This window comes from Nannospalax galili, unplaced genomic scaffold (assembly GCF_000622305.1).
Source record: "Nannospalax galili isolate Female #2095 unplaced genomic scaffold, S.galili_v1.0 scaffold1296, whole genome shotgun sequence".
NCBI lineage: Eukaryota > Metazoa > Chordata > Mammalia > Rodentia > Spalacidae > Nannospalax > Nannospalax galili.
In genome coordinates this window covers 1,414,172-1,426,372 of record NW_008338720.1, presented here as the reverse complement: position 1 = coordinate 1,426,372, position 12,201 = coordinate 1,414,172, and the positions used below count along the sequence as shown (strand labels likewise).

The window sequence follows — 12,201 nt, the reverse complement described above, 5'->3', positions numbered from 1 at the left end:
TGAATTATAATAAAAATTACTTTGTGATTGGTTTGGAAAACAGGATGAGGTTATCACTTTTTCCCCTGACCTTAGGATATTTTTGATTTTAGGCTTGGCATCATAGAGCATTAAAAGCAAAGTTAAGATTACCCTTAATATGCATGGCTGGCCCCCTAAACATACTTCACTATCTCCATATTTCTGATTTCTTTGGCACATGGCAAATATGCAAGGAAATCGAGCCTTAATTGTCATGCAATGCACTTGGAGACCAGAAGAAGGCATCAGATCTCCTGGAACCAGAGTTAAGAACGGTTGTTAGGCGTCTTGTGTGTGCGGAGTACTGAACCCAGGTCCTCAGGAAGAGTGGTCAGTGCTCTTAACTCCAGCTCCACACCCTCTGCATTTTTTAAAAAATTTAATTATTGCAAGATGTGGTGGTGCATGTCTTTAATCCCAGCACTTGGGGGGCAGAGGCAAGCAGATCTCTGTGCGTTCAAGGCCAGCCTGGTCTACATAGTGAGTTCCAGGACAGCTGGGGCTACAGGGAGACCCTGTCTCAAAAAGACCAAAAAAAAATTTTTTTTTAATTATCAGTATATTCACAGGGAAGCAGGAGGAGCTAAGAGTCAACACAACACTGGATTTGAATGTTGTTAGCCACTTATTAGCTGTGTAACCTTAGGCATAGTACATGACCACCCTGGGTCTCCATGTTCTCATCTATACAATGGGGGAAACCATAACCTGTTTTATGGAGTAGGCATGAGGCTCAAAATGATTACCTCTGAAACACTTAGCACACACCCTACATATAGTGAGTACTATAAAATGGTCATTTAGTAAGCAAATTACAACCACTTTTAAAACATTGAACTTGAAAAATACTTTTATAGTCAGGCATGGTAGCACACACCTGTAATCTCAGCACCTGGGACCTTGTCTAACAAAACCAAACGAAACCAAACCAAACCAAACGAACAAAGAAAAACAACCAGAAGAATAACAACTGTCTTTAGAATGTACACGATGGGTTTGACATTCTTACATGAGAAGCCCTCAAGACATGCAGCTTTATCTAAGCTCTTATTTCATACTTTGGGACTAAAGTACATTTGTGTTCCAGCTTTCCTATACAGTTGGTTATCCATACTGGCTGTACAGAATATAGCTATTCATATGTACTGTGTGTTTTCAGTAGTTAATGTTTTGCTTTCTTATTTATTTGTTTCCAACAGTATTTGGAGATGCATCTTTCATTTGAAAATCAAGGGGAATTTTAGAACTCAACATATATTAAACTGCAGTTGACTTTAAGACCTAGAAGGAGGACTGTGGCCACTAATTTGGCTCTTCACAAACAACTATGTCAACTAAACTGTGTGAGCTAGTGGCAGCTTTAACTACCAGCTTTGCTCAGCTACTGCCACTTTGCTTGACAGATTAACTATTTATAAAAATAAAAGGACCAGATGTGGCATGACAAAGATCTCAAAGAGACAGGGAAGTAAAGGGGGAGGAGAGGGAGGGACCAGCATGCCCCAGCTGTCTTTTGTGAGATTTGAAGTCAGTTTATTATAAGAAAAGAGCTGGGACAGCAGGGGGCAGCTGGAATAGATGGAGGAGCTGGGAGCATCTGGGATGGATAGAGTAGCTAGAGAAGACTCTGGGTGGCAAATACAAATATGATCTCAAGACCTCCTTTTTACTATATATATAATATATAGTAATATATAATATAAATATATACTATATATTTAATTTTATGTGTATGAGTGTAGTATTGCCTGCATGTATGTAAGTGTACCTGTGTCATGCAATGCCTGCAGAGGTCAAAAAAGGATGTTGGATCCCCTGGAACTGGAGTTAGGATGGTTGTTAGCCACCATATGGGTGTTGGGAATCGAACCCAGGTCCTCTGAAAGAGTAGCCAGTGCTCTTAACTGCTGAGCCATCTCTCCAGCCCCTATATTTGTCTGTAAATTTTTAACTGTCAAATCAAATAACCACATTACTGCACTCAGTCCCCAACATCCACAGGCTCAACCAACTGCAAGGAGAAAATATTTAGGGGGAAAAATTGCACCTGTACTAAACATACGCGGAATGTTTTCATCCTCATTATTTCCTAAAAATTGCATTGCAGTAGTGCTTACATCATATTAGCTATAATTAATCTAGAAAAGATTTAAACTACGTGGAGGATGTGTACAGACTATGTGCAAATGAGGCACTTGAACATACTTGATGTTGTTGTCTCCTGGAACCAATCTACTATAGACGGCAGATGTAAAGGGAGAATCTTCTAGAAATTCATGAAAAGTACAAAAAACACAGCACGAACTCTATATAAGCATGATAAACTTTAGAATAGTCATTTACTCCTGTTTTTTAACTGCAGTGTTCATATCTCTAAAGTACTTTAAAAATTTATTTTTATGCACGTGTCTTTCTATTGACATGCATATGCCATGTCTGTATAGGTGCCTGCAGAGGCCAGAAGAGGGCATCAGATCCCCTGGAGCTAGTGTTACAGGCAGTTGTGAGCCACCCAAAGTGGGTGCTGGGAACCAAACTCAGGTCTTCTGCAGAGCAGCAAACGTTCTTAACCACTGACCCATCTCTCCAACCTCTGTAGTGTTTATTTTTTAAGACTAGAGGCACTTTTTACAATGAAGAAAAGTGATATGTATAACTGAAACTCTTTTTTTTTTTTTTTTTAAAGATTTTTTTGTTTTGTTTTATTTTTGAGACAGGGTCTTCCTGTTAGCCCCAGCTGGCCTACAACTCACTATGAAGACCAGGCTGGCTTCAAGCTCACAGAGATTTCACTTGCCTCTGACTCCTGAGTGCTGGGATTAAAGGCAGGCACCATCACACCTGGCTCTTTTTAAGATTAAAAAAATTATTTAATTATGTATATGTGTGTATCTCTGTGTAGGCATGTGCATGTGAGTGCTGGTGCACACAAGGCATTGTGAACTGCCCCACTTGAGTGCTGGGAACGGAACTGAGGCCCCCTGAGAGAGCAGTACGAACTCGTATGTGCTGATCCATCATCTCTCCAGCCCCTGCGGCAGTAAGCCTTTCACTGTGGCTTCCAATGATAATTTCAGAGAAGCCACCAGCTCTAAGTGAGCCGAAGCAACATGATGCTGTTTTATGAAGGAAAAGCTTGATATTTGCCAGTACTTCTGAATAATCAAGTGTCACTGAGCAATGGAAAGCCTCATGTGAGACTAATACTCCCATCAGGCCTGTCACTTTTTAATCTGGCAACTTTTAATTGCCTTCCTTGTTGTCTTGATCAAAACCCACCCATTTCAGTCCTTCTTCCTTTATTGGAGAGAAAATAACAAATACCATAAGGTCTCTGCCTTGGTGAAACATGCATTCTAGTCGGAAAAGAAAGCCAATAAATATGTAAATTAAACAAGCAAGCACATCATTAAATGATGCAATTTCGACATGTGAAATACCAAAAATAAAAGAAACCCTGGCATGGAGTGTGAGGGGCTGAGGGGAGCACACGGGTGGGGAGAACCTCTGATGGCCCAGGTTGTGCAAAGCCTGTTGACGAGGTGGCACCTAATGACCAAGGTCTGAGAAAAAAGAAGTATTCAGTCATGTAAGGTCTCGGGGAATGAATATTCCAGACAGCAGGAGCTTGTACAGAGGATTTCTCCTTTTCAAAGTTTGCATTCCTGATTAAATTCTCTTTCTCTGTACACCCAGCCCTAGTTTTCATACCACAGATCTAGCCCAGGACCTGGCATAGAGTAGGCATTCGACAAAAGGGCACTAGGTACCAATGATATCTGGAACTGTATCTGCTCCATCACAGTCTAAATTGTTAATCGTTGCCATCGATGAGCAAGATGCATACAGAAGCTTCTAGAACTACAGAAAGTATCCACTTGCACAAAAAGGTGAGATTTGTTATGCCACTTAGACAGTCTTTTTATTTATTTAACTTTGGCCTCCTCATCTTAGCCACTTACCATGGCCAGTGTACTCAAAAGAATCCGCTTCATCAGGGGTATCGAGTTCATCCACATTGATATCAATTTCATCTGGACTGTCCAGGTTATCATCAGAGAGAATAGATCCTTCACTTTGATCCAGAGAAAGGTTGATATTTGGAGCTGTGAGCTTGATTCTCTGAGGATGACTGCCATTGAGATCCAGAGAATTGGGAGGTTCTAAAGAAGAAAACAATAGCATTGTTGTTGATCACATACGTGGCTGTCACCAGTGGAATTAGGCTCCAAGGAAAAGCATTTTTGAGGTCTGCTCAAAGTCCTTATAAGGATTTGTCCCTCTCCCCGCCTCCTTCCACCCTTCCCTCCTTTCCTGGTGGAGGGGAGGTTCTTACTATATAGCCCAGGCTGGCCTTAAACTTGCAATGCCCTGCCTCAGCCTCCTGAGTGCTGGGATTACAGACATGAACCACCACGCTTGTTTTGGAGCAGGGCTCACGGCTTCCTCTACCACCATCAGCCCTGGATTTGGGAGATACTGTTTCATGGGTAGAAACTAGGTGTTTTGTTTGTTTAATTCTCTGTTTAGGTTTAAGAATTCAGTATGCTACAATATTGAATTGAATTTTATGGGCTATACTTTATTGTTAAAACACTTAAGCATATATTTCCTCATGGTTCTTGTCAATTTGGCTCCTGCAGAATGGAAGTTAAGAATTTTATCTGCGACATTCATAGAAAATGTCAAAATGCTTTTTTTTTTTTTTTGCAGCTTCTGACTCTTCTGAATATGATCTTCAGTGATCTTTCTTATTTTTCAGGTTTTGTGGTTTTTAGTAAAACCTTAGATCCTTCAGACTTACCAAAGTGCTTGCATTCGTTAGATCCCTCAGACTTACCAAAGCAGTTACTGCTTATGCCAATTTCACTCAACATTAGTTTTTACAACCTACGTGGAGACCTGTGAGGCGGCTGACAGAAGCAGCTGGTCACCCTTTCTTTGTGCTCATGTGCCTTTTATTTGGTAGAAACAGAGTTAAGGAAGTCATTTTTGGCAAATTCCTCTAAACCAAGCAAAGAGAGATACCCTAATGTGGCATAATAAATATATTTTGTCTTCATTTCTAGTTCTATACACAGAGCTCCTGAAATCCTTGAAATTCCTTGAGCATCCCTTTTTATTTACAAGCCCTATTTGAATCATACTGATTTTACAGTTTGACTTTGAAACCACTCTGCTAGGACCTTAAAGGCTTGGGGTGGGTCACTGGTGGTCTAATTGCAACTCCCTCCCCACCACCACAAAAGAAATAAGACAAAAGAACAGTAGAACTCTTGAGCAACAAGGTTTGCTAAGCTTCTACCTTAGTGACTGCGTCAGGGTGCTAGCAGAGTGGACCATCTTCACAGGGTGTGGAAAACACACCCCCCTTCCTTTATATTTTCAGAAGAAAATCATGAAAAATAGCAGTATTTAAAGAGCCCTTTAAATGGAGTTGTGAAGGCATTGTGGGACTGTCACATATACCAAACTGTTCAAAAAAATGAACTCTGGGGCTGGGTGCAGATATATGAACTTTTGAATTGAGCCAAGTCTGAAAAAGCCCTTAACACCTTAGAACGAACGTTGTAGCCTCCAAAAATGAAAAATGAACTTTCAATCTGGAGTTAGACTAGGGATCTAATGTGTGTGGCCTAGTGGTGTATAAGCTGGTGTAACGACCACCCTTCTGTGCCAACCATCTTCCTTTTCATGCGTCTTTTAGAATTTCCCTTGTTCCCAGCTTCTCTTCCTCTTAAAGCCCCTGCATCATTGAACTTCTTTGGGGGACTCGTTCAGAACTATCTGAATCTGTTGTTTCCAAATATGTAATTCCCAAGATCCTAAATAATGTTCTTTGGCTTTTACAGTTTTTGAGTTTGGACTGACATCACAGGTGTCAGAAGTGGCTTGTGAAGTGGCAAGAGAATCTGGTGACTTCCGACTGCATGGTGAATCTTTTCAGCCTCCAAGCCTCCTGCCTCTTTGACTGAGGTTTGAAAACTTTGACTTTCCCTCACTGCCAGTTTCTCGGGAAGAGAATCCCCCACCTACACATCTAGGAGGGGCATCCCTCACGTGGTAAGGATTCAGCTTATAGGAAGGGAAACTTTCCTATGGAGTTACCTCTGGGGAGCCGCTACCCCATGCAACCCCCAATGCTGAACTGCAGCTTCATTTATAACCTAAGCCTATGTGCCCTCTTCCTGCAGATTCCTAACTTAATAGGCTGAAATTACTCATGATGATATGAAATCATGGTGCTCCTTTGGAACTCTTTTATATTTCAAAATGAATTCAGTGTGTACCCAGTGAGAAGTTACAAAACTAAACAATTTATTCTGAGGTCACTAAATGCAATGACTGCATTGTTACTTCTTTTAGGGAGAAGATTCACAGCTGTCTCAATGAGTTTCCAAACTGGAAAGACCTTGAAAGGTGTCTCAGCACTTTTCCTGTGGTGCCTGCTGCTCCCTCACTCCCTGGGCTGCCCTTCCTCTACCCCCACTGCTGACTCCTTTCTGAGCTTCCTATTTAGGACATGAAATTTGAGCCCCCTCAAAAATCTGACTACAGGGGTTGAAGATGTGGCTCAGTGGTGCAGCGTTTGTCTTTCATTTACAAGGCCCTGGGTACAATTCCCAACAGTCTTTGCTCCTCAAGAAGACACTCTGCCTAATTAAAATTATTGTTTTTCTTTAATGCATATGAATATATTGCCTGCATGTATGTAAGTGCACCTATGTTGTGTAATGCCCACAGAGGTCAGAAGAGGGCATCAGATCCCTTGGAACTGGAGTTACAGACAGTTGTTAGCCTCCAAGTAGGTACTGGGAACTGACTGCAAGAGCAACCAGTGCTGTTAACTGCTGAGCCATCTCTCCAGCCCCAACTCTGCATAATTAAATAACCCCCTTTAAAGGTAGGTTTAATGAAGACAATGTTAAAGCCTTTATGTATGTTTCTTGGACAAAGACTAACCCTTAATGCTACTGCAAAAGAATTTCTAGTGTTGAGGAACACACAGTTGAATTTACTTGATAATTTGAGCTTTCAATTGAAATATATCAGCCTAGCTCTGGGAAATTTTATCAATTAGTCCACCTACTTGTAGATGATATGACTAAGGAATGGATTGCATTGGACCTTGGAGTGACTTTATCAGAGATTTCTCAGGAATAAGTGCTAAAATCCAAACAGAAACATTAATCCTGATTTCATAAATAAACTTCCACACTATTGCCCCATATCTCTCACTGGAGCATATCCTAAAGTGCGCTCAGTGGCCTCACACATTTATTGATGATTATCACATTGGTGCTAAGAAAATCTTTTTTCAAAATTCTGGCCTTAAACTCCTGATAGACAAGATCTATAGTTGACTGAATTCTACTTACTTAGTGTGTCTTTAGGAACAATTAAATACTTTGGTTTAAACAACATTCCCTGACCTGGACGAAGAAAAGTCTCCATGAATGAGCTTCCTTAGCTGAACAAATTTTTCCAAACTCTTGCTAAAAAATATCCAAGGAACAGGCTACTAAAGTTACGAACTCTAAAATTCAGTTAATTGGGGACTGGAGAGATGGCTCAGTGGTTAAGAGCACTGGCTGCTGTAGCAGGCCCTAGTTTGGTTCCCAGCACCCACATGGCAGGTAAAAATTGTCTCTAACTCCAGTTTCAAGGGATCTGACACCCTCTTCTGGCTTCCACAGGCATTGTATGACACAGGTATACTGACATACATGCAAGCAAAACACATATACACATAAAATAAAAATAAATTAAAAATGTAAATGATTGGCTTATATTTCAGATGGAATGATTATCTCTTAAACTAAATTCCTCAAACTCCTTCAGTTTTCCTCAGAGCATCTACTACTAGTAAATCAAACTTTTCATCATACGCACATGATGTAATGAGATCATTAAATATGCATATAAAAAAGCCTAAGGATGATTTTACTTGTTTCATAAAGGAACTTAACTTCAATTATGAGATGGATATATATGGTTTACAAGAGTCAACCACATAATACTCATCACTGTGGGTGGTGTTCATCCAAGCCCTGTTCCTCTATAATTTCCTTAAAAGACACTGATTGGCTTAGGACTGATTAGGGAACAGTAACCTGGCATTTACTGGATCTCACATGGGTCTGTGGAACCAATCTTTGACCTTGTTTCCCCTCAGTTAGAAGAGCCTTTGGGCCTCCTCTGGATACATGAGGCATATTTGATCCTCTTTTAGTGTGAGTCCCACTAACTTTCCACTCTTGAAGGACAGAGAGAGGGATTTGATCAATATTTCAGTAATATGGTCATTTACATACTGTGTTTATCACATCTTTAGGACTTGCAAGTGAAACTGCCTGCCCATATAATGGCATTAGCATTACATAGTAAGTTCAAGGCCAAGGCAGGCTACAAGAGACCTTGTATCAAAAAACCCCAAATAGATAGATAGATACCACTTCACAGTTAATGGGGAAAGTCATTAGGAGACAAGGAATTGCATGTGTAACAGGCAGCTGGCCAAGAAGATGAACTCTCAAACTGGTCTGGAAATGGAACTTTTGAATTGAGCCAAGTCTCTAAAAGTCACTAACACCTTTTTGGCTTTATTTTCTTATGGTGCTGAGGACAGACCCCCAAGGCCTTGATCATGCTAGTCAAGTGCTCCACCCCTGAGCTACATCCTCAGCAACTCATCTTTTAATAAATGTTGCAGTAGCAACTGTAACAAATGACAAACTTTCAACCTGAGAGAGTCCTAAAACTCAGCTGTGTGTGTTCTAATGATGGGAAGGAAGCCTTAGGATGACTTTCCTGCACCTGTCATCTGACTTTAATTAATATAAATAGCCATATGGTTAGCTGCTACTAACCACAGCCTTAGTACTTTATCATTCAAAATGACACTGAGACCCGGGTATGGTGGCACACCCTTTTAATCACAGCATTTGGGAGGCAGAGGCAGGAGGATCTCTGTGAGTTCAAGACTAGCTTAGTCTACATAAAAAAAAAAAAAATGTCTGAAAAAGGAAAAAAAACCCCAAAATGAAGTATATTGTGAAACTTGCAGAATGGTGGAGACATACAGTGGTTACTGTTGGCTGTTGAACATTTAAAAATAAGTACAGTATATGTAGCTTGGCGATAGAGCTCGTGCCTAGTAAATGCAAGGTCTTGGGTTTGAAATCCAGTACTGTCCCTTTATAAAAAGGCCACATGACTAGGATTCTGAATACACAACTAGCACAGCACACAAATAGAACTGTGTTCTTTCTTCCTACTCCATTAGGCGTAGCTAAAGATGCCAGGGTCCAGGCTCCTGGTATGACCTTGGCCTTGGTGTAGTACAAGGGAATGGCTTTAACACTAAGCATGAGTCACACAGGTTAGAACTAAAACCTTACAATTACTTTTTGTGTTTGCTTTGGGTGTAAACCCTTATAATGTAGGTTTTTTTTTTTTTTTTTTTTTTTTTTTTGTGTGTGTGTGTGTGTGTGTGTGTGTGTGTATGTTTGTAGTGCTGAGGATCAAACCCAGGGCCCTGCACATGCTATGTTCTACCACTAAGTTATACCTTCAGCCTGGTTTGGCCTTTTATAATTCTGATACTGAACATTCTTGATATCATGTTTCCCATTTTAAACACTCACACAGTTATGTATCAACAATTGAACTTAGATATAATCTAGAATTTGACACCATGATATGCCATAGCCAATTATAGAAACGGAAAACACTGGCAGATAAGGCTAAGTACAGGAAAGCCGCTCTGGCCCACACAGGTGAGCATGAATATTCAAATCAGCCCTGGAATTAGCCAAACTAGCCTGACACCTTTCTCTCACACATTTTTTTCTTTTATCACAGAAATCACAAGTTGATTATATTGGAAATGGTTCTGTCACTGAATAATGAATGGATGTAGAATTCCATGCAGGAAATGAGAAAATGCTTCTCTCACCTGGCCTCATGTCTGCACTGGGACTCAGCATTCCCTCCTCAAAGGGAATGTCCATCCCTACATCCTCCAACGGGAGTCTGAAAAGAAGCAAAGAGCATAAAAAAAATCACGTGAGATTTTATTTTCTTTAAAACTGCAACTCAGAAAGCATAGGATAAACATTTCAACTGACTGGAAATAAACCAATATTTTTGAGTCCATTGTTAAATGTCTCCAAGTTAGAATGAAGTCTCTGTGTTTACTGTGAATGAGAACCAGGAAAGCCAATTTCACTGACACCATGCATTCTGGTTTGACTTACATACAGCAAACACTTCCCCTACCAGCTCACAGAGGCCAATACAGACTCAGTGAGAGTTCAGAAGTAGAAAACACAAGCAGCTGATTCATTTCAGGGACAATAAAATATATAGGATAAATAAATTTTTTCAACATGAGAGGCCACAGGTAAAGCCAGACCTCTTCTCTGTAAACGCCTCTTCCCACACGTGCATGGGCAGAGGAGAGCGTACTCTGCTGCTCAATTTTTAAGCTTATAAACTAGGAATATACCATCTACCTCACTCAGATGTTGAAAGATTAAGCAATGAAACTAAAGTGTTTACTGTTTCTGAGAAGACAGGACTAATGTCCCTTTCCTACTCTTCCTTTGAATATGTAGATTCCCTGTGAATATGTGCTGATAAAGATGGTTCTAGTCATGAACCATCTCTTGTTTCTGATCAGGGCTGAGCCCAGATCCATGTACAGTATGCTACTCGTAGGACAAGTGCAACTGGGAAACGGTGGAGGAAGACTTGACACATCAGTGCGTTCTCCTAGGAAGCTGATGACTATAGACTATGAGTTTCTCTTCACTTACTTTTGTTCCCTGACACTTGTTGAGTAAATTCTCATGTATCATGATCGTATACATTTCTACTTGTTGGCTTCCATGTAATTTTAGTCTTCTAGGGTGAGTCCTCATGATGTAGGCACTAATCTGTTTAGACATGCTAACTTTGTATTCAAGTTCTAAATTTAGTTCCTCTCTCTCTCCCTCTCTCAGTGGGACTTGTTTACACGCCAGTCTGAGTCTACCAAACATTTGCAGGTTGATCAGTTTTTCTAGCTCCAAATTAAATCCACTGAATACTGACAAAGCACTGTGCTGAAAAAGTAAACCCAATGCTTCAGTGAGGACTACACTTACCTTGCTTATTCAACAAATATGTCCTGAGTGTCTACTATATGCTGAGAATACAGAAGACCAAAACACCTATCCTCTTTCTCATAGAGATGGGAAAACAGAGTTGAAACAATGAACACTGCTCCACATAACTCAGAGCTGCCTCCCTGGAGAGAAGTGAGTATATGATCCCTGCTATCTCCATAGATCCTTTCCAAAAATACAGCTCCAAGAAGTGTTAAGTGTCCCCAAACTATATGCTAAGGCTTGGATCCCAGCCTGCGGCACAACCGAGAGGTAGTGAAACCTTTAGATGAACAGGACTGGTAGAAGACAGGTATGTCATCAAGGACGTCCTTGAAGGAGATAATGGGGCCCTGCCTCATCTCTGGCTGCTTCCTGGCTGCCATGAGGTGAGCAGCTGGACTCTGGAACTCTCTGCTGCCATATCTGGCTTCACCTCAGCTCGAAGCTGCATGGTCAATGAACCAGGGACTGAAACTTCTGAAACCATTGGTCAAAATAATTCTTCCCTCTTTTCAAATCAATCATCTCAGCTCCTTCGTTAGAGATGGAAAGCTGACTAACATAGGGATGTCTGTACAATATCTGTGGCTTTGGCTCTGTGTTTTTTTTTTTTAATATTTTTATTTATTATTTTCATTTTGTGTGTATGTGTGTATTGCCTGCATGTATGAGAGTGCACACATGTCATGCAATGTGTTGTGCAATGTCACAGAGGTCAGAAGAGGGCTTTGGATTCCCCTGGAACTGGAGTTAAGGATGGTTCACAGCTGCCATTGGGTGCTGGGGATAGAACCCAGGTCCTCTGCAAGAGCAGTCAGTGCACTTAACTGCTGAGCCATCTCTCCAGCCCCAGCTCTGTGTTCTTAAAAATCCACCCTATGTCTGAGGAGCAAGACAATGAACAGGGCTGGGAGGTGGCTGGGAGGGTAACTGGGGAGGGTGGCTGGGAGGGTAACTGGGAGGGTGGCTGGGAGGGTTGCTGGGAGGGTGGCTGGGAGGGTGGCTGGGAGGGGGGCTGGGAGGGGGG

The 12,201-nt window shown here is 41.1% G+C and overlaps 1 protein-coding gene across 14 annotated transcripts in view; it reads right to left on the bottom strand.

Moving 5' to 3' along the window:
• Prune2 (prune homolog 2 with BCH domain) overlaps positions 1-12,201 on the bottom strand; it is a 284,817-nt gene that overhangs the window by 35,790 nt on the left and 236,826 nt on the right. For all 14 annotated transcript variants that reach the window (XR_003849588.1, XR_003849589.1, XM_029563628.1 and 11 more), the window contains 2 exons: positions 9,980-10,056; positions 3,984-4,184 (listed from right to left, as the gene is read on the bottom strand). Coding sequence is in view for 12 of the 14 variants with exons in the window: in XM_029563628.1 (XP_029419488.1) it covers positions 3,984-4,184; positions 9,980-10,056 (278 nt within the window). In the remaining 2 variants the exon portion in view is untranslated. The remainder of the gene's footprint in view (positions 1-3,983; positions 4,185-9,979; positions 10,057-12,201) is intronic.